General features: G+C 40.2%; 1 protein-coding gene across 1 annotated transcript; it reads right to left on the reverse strand.

Annotated features, from left to right (window-relative positions):
* Window positions 1–598: 598 nt before the first annotated feature.
* LOC143630809 (protein Brevis radix-like 2) lies at window positions 599–5,503 on the reverse strand. The gene is made up of 4 exons (XM_077099720.1): window positions 5,343–5,503; window positions 1,112–1,393; window positions 820–957; window positions 599–713 (listed from the first exon to the last, which is right to left on the reverse strand). The coding sequence occupies exons 1-4, from the start codon at window positions 5,501–5,503 to the stop codon at window positions 599–601; spliced, it is 696 nt and encodes a 231-aa protein (XP_076955835.1).
* Window positions 5,504–16,247: the final 10,744 nt, after the last annotated feature.

Here is a 16,247-nt window from a genome sequence, read left to right on the forward strand (position 1 = left end):
AATTGATTTGGAAGTGGATCGAAATTTAACAAAAAAATGATTTATGAAGTGGAATTAAAATTGAGTTAAATGATTTGCAGGTTACTAACGACAATCGGAGGTGAGTGTTTATGTCCATGGGTATTTTGGTAATGTATAAACATTACATTCCAAAAAGGAAGGAATTTTAAGTCATTTGATTAAGGGAATTCATTGGAAGGAATTCCAATTCCTTTCTTAGTCAACCAATCACGTTTTTGGACGGAATGCGCTCGGATTCCAATTCCAATTCCTTGTGTTGTCGAATGTGTTCGTCAAACCTGAACTTTCGCACACAGTGACCAATTAATGATGATCGCACCCTACCTGGACTTGTACACTCTCTCGATCAAGCTTCCTTAATCTCTCATACCAATTGAAAGATAACTGACACTAAGATTTAACGTTAACGAACAACAGAAAATAACTCAAAAACTTCGATTATTATTGATCGTTTTTATCATAATGAATAAGTTTACAATGTCCCTTTATTTTACATGCCAAGGAAACTTAGTCAACAAACAATCCTATTTAAATAAACTAAAGTAAAAGCTAACAACCTCTCGACTTTTAAGCCCGGTCACTTTTCACCCGAACTTGATAAATTAGGCAAACAAATATTATATCTTTTATAAACCTTATCAAAGTTTTCTGACCACCATCTCTCTGCTTTGTGCTCGCTAAATATACTACTCCTGCACATACACACAATATTAAAACTTGGTATTACAAATATCGGTCAAGTGTCTTTGTAATGCATAATCATTTTGGAAAGGGAATAAGATTATCAAAGAAATATACCTGAAGCGAACTCTTTTGAGAACATTAATTCCATTGGGTAAAGCCGAAAGGTTTATATACACGCCAGCCTCATATTGTTCAACCCATTCAGCCTCAACATCAACAGTGACATTATTAGCACTATCGTATGCTTCCTTGCTGTATCGGGCCCATTATTTTTCCCTTCTTGTGAAGGCACATGCCCCAACATATACGTATATCCCAATTCTACCCCTTTGTCAAGAGAACTTGAAACTGAGCGTCCATCATCCCTATTAGAAATTCATATTAATTTCTTAATTTCAGGAGTTACAGATGGTCCAATGTAGAAGGAGATGATAACATGTCAATTAGAGAGATTATGTAAGGAGTGATGACTTGGTTTGATTTTGGCTGAATGTCATCTTGACCTTGAAGTTTAACTTCATTTACATTAGCTGGAACCGGTATGCTAACATTCTCACTGATGGTTGTTATTTCTTTACTTTCAGGTGGTGATAGCGGCAAACGACCATAAATATTATATCTTTTATAAACCTTTTCACGTTTTTTCGACCACAATCTGCCATCTTCGTGCTCACTAAATCTCCTACATCTGCACATAAGATAAGCACAATATTGAATGTTTAGTATTGCAAATTAGCTTAGGTGTGTTTATAATGGATAACATCTCTTAAATCATTTTGGGAAGGAAATAAGATTATTAATGTGGAAGGGGTGTTTTACTCGCACCCATTGGGAGTAGCCAAGTAGACCTGACATACCGCCCCAGGTGTGATGAGTTCCCTAAGCGAGTTAAGAATCCGGGTAGTGGAACTTTGAATGTGGTTGACGAATTTGAATGTTTACCAATAGATTTACTAGGGTTTTGTGTTGAGTTTGCTTGTTTTAATCTTCATGTTTGCAACTAATTTCATTAAGTTGTTACTGTTAAACATGATTGTTGGCTAAAACCCTAGTTATCTAGGCTTGGATGATGCTTTGTTGATTGTTTGGTGTTTTAACGGGTTTTCAGGAATTATTTAAGGGAGTTTTGATTAATTAAAAATTTTAATCAGCTTGTTGGATGTTATTGATGCTTATTTACTAATGATTTGTTATTTGAATGAACGTTTCACATGTTGCTTGATTGAATGTCGTTTTATTATAGGTTCATGTTAGGTTATTGATGGTGTGTTTAGCATTCAATTGGGAGTTTATATTATTACTTGATTAGGTATCCGACGGGTGATAAGTTGTCAGGTTAATTTGTCCGTGTTGTTTGGATTTTAGGTTATACAATCTGATATGATGTTTGCCTATTGATGTATATAAATTTATACATCTTTTCTGCATTAAAATATCTCCAAACAAGCATAATATCAATAATAATACCAGAATAAATAAAAAGTAATGCTTAAATTTCTATCTCTAGGTAATTATAGCCTTAAAAAAATAAAACAAGCTGATATACGAAGAAAAAAAGGAAAAAACTGTGAAAACAAACTCAACTCATCCGATGTTGAAGTAAGGCATGACCTATGTTGCAAGCTTACATCCCCCCCGTGTAGCTCAGCTAGTTAAGGAGGCGTAAGACTTGGAACAATGTTGCAAGCTTACGAGGAAAAGACAAAATTCAGAAGTCCGAATGATGCCACCACACCCCATGGTGAAAGTACAAGAGAAAAAAAACAAAAACTGATGAAAACACGGGCCATGTTGATACCAATACGCCCCATGGTGATAGTACAAGAGAAAAGTCAAATGGAAGCTTCTGAAACTTACTACGGGCCGTGCCCAGACCCAACGTGGGCCGTGTTCTCTCCCCTGACTTACTTTCCGATAGCAGACAATTAACGTTATCCAACAAAACCCTCAACAAGGGTCGTGTTCACTCAACACAGGTCGTGAAGAGACGCCCTGATCAACCTATAAATACATTGTCTTTCTTCATTGAATGAAGAGGCTTGAACACCATAGATACTCAATTAATTCACTTCACCCATCTCCTTCCACCACCATTAATAAGAGAATTATCTCATTCATCCATCTTTTGAAGATCAAGGAGATTACGCTCTTGGAATAAGTCATTAACATAAAAGATTAGTCATCCAAATTGGTTAGATTGTTTCAATTTGATCATGTTTGTATCTATTACTTTAATGTATAACACTATGCATATTATTGGCTAAACTTTAATGGTACTATCTTGGTTTATAATGATTCTTAACTAAGGTTTAATAATATTGGTTAAACATGTGATTGGTTTATAAAAAGTAAAGATTATGTTGTAATTATCACTTGATGAGGAATGTTATATCACCCTTAAAAGATACACCAAGTGCCGATCTTGATGATAAGCCGGGGAATTTCCATTCTTGTGAGGCATTTGTTGATAAAACATAAATCATAATATGAACATGGACCAAACTAAGTATTGCTAGTAATTAATTATTTTTAAAATGGCAACGCTAACAATGATTTGAAAACGGGTTGTTAAGGTTAATCCACTAAAGTTGGTTAGTTACTTGTCAAGTGAGTGTACAACATAATCTATTTTAAACAACTCGTGGGTGGTTATTACAAAGTTTAATAATTGTCCAAGAGTTGTGCGGGTTAATACTTGGTAACTAAAGGTTAATTCTTTACAACTTAACTAATCTTAATTGGTATTTAAAGTATAATACAAATGTTATGTTTCCTAAAGTATGAAGGAAAATTCACTTAGTAATTTAAGGGGTTGTCTCATCTTTTAAGTAAGTTATCTTATAAATACTTAATATAAACCAATTGCTTACATAATATAATGTTTTAGTATGAATTTATGCATATCTCTTTCTTTAACTATCATGAAATAATATGACTTATGAATAAGGTGTTATTCCCACATTTAATTACGAAATTAAGAAAGTTTATATCACATGTTTACTAACTAATTGTTAAACCAAGTTAAGATGAGTTTTAACCCTAATGGTACACTTTTATCCTTGATCATCTCTATAAAAATATAAAATCAAAAAATATTGTCTTTAATTTATGCTTTTATATTCCTTTGAAATTTACTTGTTAAACCAAAACCACTATGATGTTTACTTCCGGTTAACATAAATACGACGATTTAGTAGTAAAAATTAAACAATTGTGTACGTGAATCGATACTTGGTTTTTACCCATACTATACTACATATACGATAAGTACACTTGCCTATTTGTGTGTTATATAGTTAAGATAAAAATTATTTTTTAAATTTAAAACTCAATTTTGTGTGAAACAAAACCCTCTTGAAAAATTAACACTTTTTCTGCCACTCCACTACCGCATCACCTGTTTTTGCCTTTTTCATTGTTTACCCAGTCCTTTAGACTGTTTATAGACCACCTCGTGTACTTAGGTGCATCGAGATAATGAAATCGACGGGTTATCTATATGATTTTCTCTTAGGTGACACATTGAGAGTGATTGAGGATCCATTAGGTTTCTTAGGATTTCGTTTCTTTAGATCTCGATTCCCGTTGCAGTTTCCCGTAAGCGATAGAAGCCCGAGCCGTCACAATTCGGATTCTTTGCCTAGGTGACCTTTTCCTACATTTGAATTTGTTAAAGTCTTATATTCGGTAATTTATTTTTCTAGTGTAATTAATTATTAGTTTAAATAAAATATATACAAATCAAAATATAATATTTTTCTCAATTATTAGTTAGCTTTTAGATATAGTTCTCTACGGTTCGATACTTCCGACTTCCCATAGTTATTCAGCACCCTATAGGTTCACTTGTCTGTTGCTAGTGGTTTATTTTAGGGTGGTATTCTAGGTTTTTATTACTCGTTGGGTTTGGCTATATATAAATCAATTTTTATTTATCACTTTGTGCAGATCATATTTTTACACGACGAGTAGTCATGTGTCCACATGAGTAAGCTTTTAAATATGTGAGATGTTGGAATATTACAAATGTGACACTAAAATTTAGCATGTGTTATTTCACCTCCACCATTAATTTAGAGCTAAACATGTGTACTTCTCATGATTATAGGAGAATATATATTTTCTTGTAATGATCTTTTCATAATATAATCTCTTGGTTAAATATCTCATAACTTTGAACGATCATTTTTCCATCAAGAAGATTATTTAACCAAAATATTTTTATTTTTATATTATGAAACAACCATATCTTATATTTACACTTTAGCCCCTCAACTTTTAAAAGTTGGCATTTCAACACGAAAACTTGACGGGTGTTAAAGGATGATGTTTAACAAGCAGATTAAAATATTAAAGATAGTAAAAATTGCATTGACCCTCATTTAAGGTTAGAAAGTTAATGTAATTAGTGGAAAAATGAAAATGGCAGATTTAGAAACTTCAAAAAATAATAATAATAATAATAATAATAATAATAATAATAATAATAATTTGTAACTAGTAACTACTGTAATTGTTTTTTTATTGTTTTCTTTTTTAATTAGTGAAAATGTGTTTTTATTATTTATCTTAATTAAAAATGATTTTGTAAGTAAGGTAGAGCTAAATTGGATGTTAACCATCCATGGAAATAATACCTTAAGCGAATTCTTGTGATGCCATTGGTTCCATTCTCGTATTGTTTTACCCGGTCAACCTCAACATCATCGGTGGCACTATTATTAGCACTCTCGTATGCTTCCTTTCTGGTATCGGGCCAGTTATTTTCCCCTTCTTGTGAAGGCACATGATTCGACATATACTTATTTCCCAATTCTACCCCTCTGTCAAGAGAACTTGAACTTGAACATCAATCATCTTTATTAGAAATCCAGATTGATTCCTTAATTTCATGAGTTGCAAATGTGTCCAATGTAGAAGGAGATGTTAACATATCAATTTGAGAGATTATGTAAGGAGGGATGACTTGGTTTGGTTTTGGTTGAATGTCATCTTGACCTTCTGGTTCAACTTCAGTTACAATATCTGGAACTGGTATGTTAACATTCTCACTGATAGTTATAATTTCTTTACTTTCACGCAGTGGTAGCGGCGAACGAGAATAAATATTATATCTTTTATAAACTTTTTCGCGGTTTTCTGAACTGCATAAATCAGCTTCGTGCTCACTAAATCTCCTATGTCTGTACATAAAACAAGCACAATATTGCATGGTTAGTATTGCAAGTTAGATCAAGTGTGTTTATTATGAATAACATTTGTTGAATCATTTTGGTAAGGGAATAAGATTATTAGGGTGGGAGGGGTGTTTTACTGCCAACCATCGGTAGTGGCAGAGTAGACCTAGCATACCGCCCCGAGTGTGGTGAGTTCCCCAAGCGAGTAAAGCATCTGGGTAGTGGAACCCTGAATAAGGTCGAGGAATTTGAATATTTACCAATTGATTTACTACCGTTTAGTTTAAAAAAGATGTAGTAAATACCTCTTTTTTATTATACACATAATCACATACATATTTTACAATTTTTACCGCTATCATATTTCTCATCTTCAAACCATTTAGGGCGAAGGTTCAAAGTAGCAAATCATCAACCCAACCAACGCAATATACAAAATACTACCCACAACCTCCATGGCTCCACCTATGCACAACATTCCATCCTGAATCGCACCAGGTAATTTCACATATGTGTGTCGTGATCAAGCAAACCTACAATATGAACACCAATAATACACGTACCCAAGACATGTCGATGCTAACTTGGATGACAAAGAAGAACAAGAAGCAGAAGAACAAGAAGATGGCGAGACCCCATCTCAAATAGAAGAATTAGACCCACTTGGATGAAAAATGTAGAAATCAACAAATAACGACTTGTTTTGGCTGGTCGTCAATCATTTTAACTATATACTTGGTGAAACCAACCAAAAAATGGACCAAGTCAACCGGAAATGAAAAGATTTAAATAAAAAAAAATGATCCAATTCAATGGAATCCACCTTCAAGCGTATATTTTTATCTAAGTTATTAAATTTTATTATTTATATCTAATATTGATACTTAACATTAAATAGTGGCACTGTTAACCAAGTGGAAGTTTGGAATTTGGATGCAGATACTATCAGGTCGGCCCTAAGTAAATGTACAAAAAGTATACACCGAGAAAGGTTTCACCAACTACAACGTATGAGAGATTGTAAGAAACCATACCAAATGAAGGTCGTCCTAAAAATAGAACTAAATATTCATGTTAGGGAAGTACAAAAGTTGAACGGATGGTTTAACCAACAATTTTCCCAACCTCAACAAACATACTAACATACTGTAACAGCCTAGCTATCGCCGAACAATATTATTGTCCACTTTAGCCAGGACGTACCACCAACGACTCACGGATTTACTTTTGGTTGCCCATGTGAGGATTTCCCAAGAGATCACTAATCCTGATACTACTTCCACCTGAGCACACTTAATTGTGGAGTTCAACACTTATCCACTACATTAAGCGACCAAAACGCGTTATGATAAAGAATGTATCTACCTCCCTATAAACAAGGTTTCATTCTCCTCCCCAACCGATGTGGATGTAATAACTCACCCCCTTAGGGGTCCAGCGTCCACGTGAGACTTGGCACCACCGGTCTGACCCTGGATTTGATACCATTTGTAACAGCCCAGCTACCACTGCACCATCATATTGTCCGCTTTGACAGGGCCGTACAACCATCGCCTCACAAATTTTCTTTTCGTTGACCATTTGAAGTTTCTGATGGTTTAACCAACAATTTTCCCAACCTCAACAAACATACTAACATACTGTAACAGCCTAGCTACCGCCACACCATAATATTGTCCACCTTGGCCAGGACGTACCACCAACCCCTCACGGATTTGCTTTTGGTTGCCCAGGTGAGGATTTCCCAAGAGATCACTAATCCTGATACTACTTCCACCTGAGCACACTAAAATGTGGAGTTCTCCACTTATCCACTACATTAAGCGACCAAAACGCTTATGATGAAGAATGTATCTACCTCCCTATAAACAAGGTTTCATTCTCCTCCCCAACCGATGTGGATGTCACAACTCACCCCTTGGGCGTCCAGCGTCCTCGCGAGACTTGGCACCACCGGTCTGACCCTGGATTTGATACCATCTGTAACAGCCCAGCTAACCCTGCACCATCATATTGTCCGCTTTGACAAGGACGTACAACCATCGCCTCACAATTTTCTTTTGGTTGACCATGTGAAGTTTCCGATGGTTTAACCAACAATTTTCCCAACCTCAACAAACATACTAACATACTATAACAGCATAGCTACCGCCACACCATAATGTTGTCCAATTTGGCCAGGACGTATCACAAACGCCGCACGGATTTGCTTTTGGTTGCCCAGGTGAGGATTTCCCAAGAGATCACTCATCATGATACTACTTCCACCTGAGCACACTTAATTGTGGAGTTCTCCACTTATCCACTACATTAAGCGACCAAAACGCTTATGATGAAAAATGTATCTACCTCCCTATAAACAAGGTTTCATTCTCCTCCCCAACCAATGTGGATGTCACAACTCACCCCTTAGGCGTCCAGCGTCCTCGCGAGACTTGGCACCACCGGTCTGACCCTGAATTTGATACCATCTGTAACAGCCCAGCTACCACTGCACCATCATATTGTCCGCTTTGACAAGGACGTACAACCATCGTCTCACAAATTTTCTTTTGGTTGACCATGTGAAGTTTCCGATGGTTTAACCAACAATTTTCCCAACCTCAACAAACATACTAACATACTGTAACAGCATAGCTACCGCCGCACCATAATATTGTCCACTTTGGCCAGGACGTACCACAAACGCCTCACGGATTTGCTTTTGGTTGCCCAGGTGAGGATTTCCCAAGAGTTAACTCATCCTGATACTACTTCCACCTGAGCACACTTAATAGTGGAGTTCTCCACTTATCCACTACATTAAGAGACCAAAACGCGTTATGATAAAGAATGTATCTACCGACCTATAAACAAGGTTTCATTCTCATCCCCAACCGATGTGGATGTCATAACTCACCCCCTTAGGGGTCCAGCGTTCTCGCGAGACTTGGTACCACCGGTCTGACTCTTGATTTGGTACCATCTATAACAGCCCAGCTACCGCTGCACTATCATATTGTCCGCTTTGACAGGGACGTATAACCATCGCCTCACAAATTTTCTTTTCGTTAACTATGTGAAGTTTCCGATGGTTTAACCAACAATATTCCCAACCTCAACAAACATACTAACATACTGTGACAGCCTAGCTACCGCCGCACCATAATATTGTACACCTTGGCCAGGACGTACCACCAACCCCTCACGGATTTGCTTTTGGTTGCCCAGGTGAGGATTTCCCAAGAGATCACTAATCCTTATACTACTTCCACCTGAGCAAACTTAATTGTGGAGTTCTCCACTTATACACTACTTTAGGCGACCAAAACGCATTAGATAAAGAATGTATCTACCGACCTATAAACAAGGTTTCATTCTCCTCCCCAACCGATGTGGATGTCATAACTCACCCCCTTAGGGGTCCAGCGTCCTCACGAGACTTGGCACCACCGGTATGACTCTTGATTTGGTACCATATGTAACAGCCCAGCTACCGCTGCACCATCATATTTTCCGCTTTGACATGGACGTACAACCATCGCCTCACAAATTATCTTTTGGTTGACCATGTTATGTTTCCGATGGTTTAACCAACAATTTTCCCAACCTCAACAAACATACTAACATACTGTAATAGCATAGCTACCGCCGCACCATAATATTGTCCACTTTGGCCAGGACGTACCACCAACCCCTCTCGGATTTGCTTTTGGTTGCCCAGGTGAGGATTTCCCAAGAGATCACTAATCCTGATACTACTTCCACCTGAGCACACTTAATTGTGGAGTTTTCCACTTATCCACTACATTAAGCGACCATAACGCTTATGATGAATAATGTATCTACCTCCGTATAAACAAGGTTTCATTCTCCTCCCCAACCAATGTGGATGTCATAACTCACCCCTTAGGCGTCCAGTGTCCTCGCGAGACTTGGCACCACCGGTCTGACCCTAGATTTGATACCATCTGTAACAGCCCAGCTACCACTGCACCATCATATTGTCCGCTTTGACAAGGACGCACAACCATCGCCTCACAAATTTTCTTTTGGTTGACCATGTGAAGTTTTCGATGGTTTAACCAACAATTTTCCCAACCTCAACAAACATACTAACATACTGTAACAGCATAGCTACCGTCGCACCATAATATTGTCTATTTTGGCCAAGACGTACCACAAACGCCTCACGGATTAGCTTTTGGTTGCCCAAGAGAGGATTTCCCAAGAGATCACTCATCCTTATACTACTTCCACATGAGTACACTTAATTGTGGAGTTCTCCACTTATCCAATAAATTAAGCGACCAAAACGCGTTACGATAAAGAATGTATCTACCGACCTATAAATAAGGTTTCATTCTCCTCCCCAACCGATGTGGATGTCATAACTCACCCTTTTAGGGGTCCAGAGTCCTCGCGAGACTAGGCACCACCGGTCTGACTCTTGATTTGGTACCATCTGTAACAGCCCAGCTACCGCTGCAGTATCATATTAACCGCTTTGACAGGGACGTACAACCTTCGCCTCAAAAATTTTCTTTTCGTTGACTATGTGTAGTTTCCGATTGTTTAACCAACAATATTCCCAACCTCAACAAACATACTAACATACTGTGACAGCCTAGCTACCGCCGCACCATAATATTGTCCACCTTGGCCAGGACGTACCACCAACCCCTCACGGATTTGATTTGGTTGCGCAGGTGAGGATTTCCCAAAAGATCAATAATCCTGATACTACTTCCACCTGAGCACACTTAATTGTGGAATTCTCCACTTATCAACTATATTAAGCGACCAAAACGCGTTATGATGAAGAATGTATCTACCTCCCTATAAACAAGGTTTCATTCTCCTCCCCAACCGATGTGGATGTCATAACTCACCCCCTAAGGGGTCCAGCGTCCTCTCGAGACTTGGCACCACCGGTCTGACTCTGGATTTGATACCATCTGTAACAGCCCAGCTAACGCTGCACCATCATATTTTCCGCTTTGACAGGGACGTACAACCATCGCCTCACAAATTTTCTTTTAGTTGACCATGTGAAGTTTCCGATGGTTTAACCAACAATTTTCCCAACCTCAACAAACATACTAACATACTATAACAGCTTAGCTACCGCCGCACCATAATATTGTCCACTTTGGCCAGGACGTACCACCAACGCCTCACGGATTTGCTTTTAGTTGCCCAGGTGAGGATTTCCCAATAGATCACTCATCCTGATACAACTTCCACCTGAGCACACTTAATTGTGGTGTTCTCCACTTATCCACTACATTAAGCGACAAGAACGCTTATGATGAAGAATGTATCGACCTCCCTATAAAGAAGGTTCCATTCTCCTCCCCAACCGATGTGGATGTCATAACTCACCCCTTAGGCGTCCAACGTCCTCGCGAGATTTGGCACCACCGGTCTGACCATGGATTTGATACCATCTGTAACAGCCCAGCTACCACTGCTCCATCATATTGTCCGCTTTGACACGGACGTACAACCATCGCCTCACAAATTTTCTTTTGGTTGACCATGTGAAGTTTCTGATGGTTTAACCAATAATTTTCCCACCCTCAACAAACATACTAACATACTGTAACAACATAGCTACCGCCGCACCAAAATATTGTCCACTTTGGCCATGACGTACCACAAACGCCTCACGGATTTGCTTTTGGTTGCCCAGGTGAGGATTCCCCAACAGATCACTAATCCTGATACTACTTCCACCTGAGCACACTTAATTGTGGAGTTCTCCACTTATCCACTACTTTAAGCGACCAGAACGCGTTACGATAAAGAATGTATCTACCGACCAATAAACAAGGTTTCATTCTCCTCCCCAACCGATGTGGATGTCATAACTCACCCCCTTAGGGGTCCAGCGTCCTCGCGAGACTTGGCACCACCGGTCGGACTCTTGATTTGGTACCATATGTAACAGGCCAGCTACCGCTGCACTATCATATTGACCACTTTGACAGGGACGTACAACCTTCGCCTCAAAAATTTTCTTTTCGTTGACTATGTGTAGTTTCCGATGGTTTAACCAACAATATTCCCAACCTCAACAAACATACAAACATAATGTGACAGCCTAGCTACCGCCGCACCATAATATTGTCCACCTTGGCCAGGACGTACCACCAACCCCTCACGGATTTGATTTGGTTGCGCAGGTGAGGATTTCCCAAGAGATCACTAATCCTGATACTACTTCCACCTGAGCACACTTAATTGTGGAGTTCTCCACTTATCAACTATATTAAGCGACCAAAACGCGTTATAATGAAGAATGTATATACCTCCCTATAAACAATGTTTCATTATCCTCCCCAACCGATGTGGATGTCATAACTCACCCCCTTAGGGGTCCAGCGTCCTCGCGAGACTTGGCACCACCGGTCTGACTCTTGATTTGATACCATCTATAACAGCCCAGCTACCCCTGCACCATCATATTGTCCGCTTTGACAAGGACGTACAACCATCGGCTCACAAATTTTCTTTTGGTTGACCGTGTGAAGTTTCCGATGGTTTAACTAACAATTTTCCCAACCTCAACAAACATACTAACATATTGTAACATCCTAGCTCCGCCGCACCATAATATTGTCCACCTTGGCCAGGACGTACCACCAACCCCTCACGAATTTGCTTTTGGTTGCCCAGGTGAGGATTTCCCAAGAGATCACTCATCCTGATACTACTTCCACCTGAGCACACTTAATTGTGGAGTTCTCCACTTATCAACTACATTAAGCGACCAAAACGCGATATGATGAAGGTCTGTCTCTTAATTTGGTACCATCTGTAACAGCCCAGCTACCACTGCAATATTATATTGTCCGCTTTGACAGTGGGGTACAACCGTCGCCTCACAAATTTTCTTTTGGTTGACCATATGATGTTTCCGATGATTTAACCAACAATTTTCCCAACCTCAACAAACATACTAACATACTGTAACAGCATAGCTACCTACGCACCATAATATTGTCCACTTTGGCCAGGACGTACCACAAACGCCTCACATATTTGCTTTTGGTTGCCCAGGAGAGGATTTCCCAAGAAATAACTCATCCAGATACTACTTCCACCTGAGCACACTTAATTATGGAGTTCTCCACTTATCCACTACATTAAGCGACCAAAACGCGTTATGATAAAGAATGTATCTATCGACCTATAAACAAGGTTTCATTCTCCTCCCCAACCGATGTGGATGTCATAACTCACCCACTTAGGGGTCCAGCGTCCTCGCGAGACTTCGCACCACCGGTCTGACTCTTGATTTGGTAACATCTGTAACAGCCCAGCTACCGCTGCACTATCATATTGTCCGCTTTGACAGGGACGTACAACCATCGCCTCACAAATTTTCTTTTTGTTGACTATGTGAAGTTTCCGATGGTTTAACCAACAATATTCCCAACCTCAACAAACATACTAACATACTGTGACAACCTAGCTACCGCCGCACCATAATATTGTCCACCTTGGCCAGGACGTACCACCAACCCCTCACGGATTTGCCTTTGGTTGCCCAGGTGAGGATTTACCAAGAGATCACTAATCCTGATACTACTTCCTCCTGAGCACACTTAATTGTGGAGTTCTCCACTTATCAACTACATTAAGCGACCAAAACGCGTTATGATGAAGAATGTATCTTCCTCCATATAAAGAGGGTTCCATTCTCCTCCCCAACCGATGTGGATGTCATAACTCACCCCCGTAGGGATCCAACGTTCTCGCGAGACTTGGTACCACCGGTCTGACCTTGGATTTGATACCATTTGTACCAGCCCAGCTACCGCTGCACCATCATATTGTCTGCTTTGATAGGGACGTACAACCATCGCCTCACAAATTTTCTTTTGGTTGACCATGTGATGTTTCCGATGGTTTAACCAACAATTTTCCCAACCTCAACAAAAATACTAACTTACTGTACTAGTCTAGCTACCGCCGCACCATAATGTTGTCCACCTTGGCCAGGACGTACCACCAATGCCTCGCGGATTTGCTTTTGGTTGTCCAGGTGAGGATTTCCCACGAGATAACTCATCCTGATACTACTTCCACCTGAGCACACTTAATTGTGGAGTTCTCCACTTATCCACTACATTAAGCGACCAAAACGCTTATGATGAAGAATGTATCTACCTCCCTAAAAACAAGGTTTCATTCTCCTCCCCAACCGATGTGGATGTCATAACTCACCTCCATAGGGGTCCAGCGTCCTCGCGAGACTTGGCACCACCGGTCTGAATCTTGATTTGGTACCATCTGTAACAGCCCAGCTACCGCTGCACTACCATATTGTCCGCTTTGACAGGGACGTACAACCATCGCCTCACAAATTTTCTTTTCGTTGACTATGTGAAGTTTCCGATGGTTTAACCAACAATATTCCCAAACTTAACAAACATACTCACATACTGTGACAGCCTAACTACCGCCGCACCATAATATTGTCCACCTTGGCCAGGACGTACCACCTACCCCTCACGGATTTGCTTTTGGTTGCCCAGGTGAGGATTTCCCAAGAGATCACTAATCCTGATACTACTTCCACCTAAGCACACTTAATTGGAGTTCTACACTTATCTACTACATTAAGCGACCAAAACGTGTTATGATGAAGAATGTATCTACCTCCCTATAAAGAGGGTTCCATTCTCCTCCCCAACCGATGTGGATGTCATAACTCACCCCCTTAGGGATCCAACGTCCTCGCGAGACTTGGCACCACCGGTCTGGCCCTGGATTTGATACCATCTGTAACAGCCCAGCTACCGCTGCACCATCATATTGTCCGCTTTGACAGGGACGTACAACCATCACCTCACAAATTTTCTTTTGGTTGACCATGTGAAGTTTCCGATGGTTTAACCAACAATATTCCCAACCTTAACAAACATACAAACATACTGCGACAGCCTAGCTACCGCCGCACCATAATATTGTCCACCTTGGCCAGGACGTACCACCAACCCCTCACGGATTTGCTTTTGGTTGTCTAGGTGAGGATTTCCCAAGAGATCACTAATCCTGATATTACTTCCACCTGAGCACACTTAATTCTGGAGTTCTACACTTATCCTCTACATTAAGCGACCAAAACACGTTATGATGAAGAATGTATCTACCTCCCTATAAAGAAGGTTTCATTCTCCTCCCCAACCGATGTGGATGTCATAACTCACCCCCTTAGGGGTCCAGCGTCCTCGCGAGACTTGGCACCACCGGTCTGACCCTGGATTTGATACCATCTGTAACAGTCCAGCTACCGCTGCACCATCATATTGTCCGCTTTGACAGGGACGTACAACCATCGGCTCACAAATTTTCTTTTGGTTGACCATGTGAAGTTTCCGATGGTTTAACCAACAATTTTCCCAACCTCAACAAACATACTAACTTATTGTAACAGTCTTGCTACCATCGCACCATAATATTGTCCACCATGGCCAGGACGTACCACCAATGCCTCACGGATTTGCTTTTGGTTGCCTAGGTGAGGATTTCTCAAGAGATCACTCATCCTGATACTACTTCCACCTGAGCACACTTAAATGCGGAGTTCTCCATTTATCCACTACATTAAGCGACCAAAACGCTGATGATGAAGAATGTATCTACCTCCCTGTTAACAAGGTTTCATTCTCCTCCCCAACCGATGTGGATGTCATAACTCACCCCTTAGGCGTCCAGCGTCCTCGCGAGACTTGGCACCACCGGTCTTACCCTAGATTTGATACCATCTGTAACAGCCCAGCTACCGCTGCACCATCATATTGTCCGCTTTGACAGGGAGGTACACAATCGCCTCACAAATTTTCTTTTCGTTGACCATGTGATGTTTCCGATGGTTTAACCAACAATTTTCCCAACCTTAACAAACATACTAACATACTGTAATAGCCTAGCCACCGCCGCACCATAATAATGTCCACTTTGGCTAGGACGTACCACCAACGCCTCACGAATTTGCTTTTAGTTGCCCAGGTGAGGATTTCCCAAGAGATCACTCATCCTGATACTACTTCCACCTGAGCACACTTAATTGTTGAGTTCTACACTTATCCACTACATTGAGCGACTAAAACACGTTATGATGAAGAATGTATCTACCTCCCTATAAAGAAGGTTTCATTCTCCTCCCCAACCTATGTGGATATCATAACTCACCCCCTTAGGGATCCAGCGTCCTCGCTAGACTTGGCACCACCGGTCGGACCCTGGATTTGATACCATCTGTAACAGCCCAGCTACGCTGCACCATCATATTGTCCGCTTTGACAGGGAGGTACAACCATCGCCTCACAAATTTTCTTTTCGTTGACCATGTGAAGTTTTCGATGGTTTAAC

This window comes from Bidens hawaiensis, unplaced genomic scaffold (assembly GCF_021521415.1).
Source record: "Bidens hawaiensis isolate Kalapana, Puna unplaced genomic scaffold, B.hawaiensis_p1.1 tig00005823_1, whole genome shotgun sequence".
Taxonomy (NCBI): domain Eukaryota; kingdom Viridiplantae; phylum Streptophyta; class Magnoliopsida; order Asterales; family Asteraceae; genus Bidens; species Bidens hawaiensis.

Excerpts from the sequence above, each read along its gene's own strand:
- LOC143630809 (XM_077099720.1), bottom strand. The coding sequence starts at position 5,503 with ATGTCGAATCATGTGCCTTCACAAGAAGGGGAAAATAACTGGCCCGAT. Across the intron at positions 1,394-5,342 it reads ATCACAAGAATTCGCTTAAG|ATGTAGGAGATTTAGTGAGC; the intron begins GTATTATTTCCA and ends TCTTATGTGCAG. Across the intron at positions 958-1,111 it reads CCTTCTACATTGGACCATCT|CAAGGAAGCATACGATAGTG; the intron begins GTAACTCCTGAA and ends GGCCCGATACAG.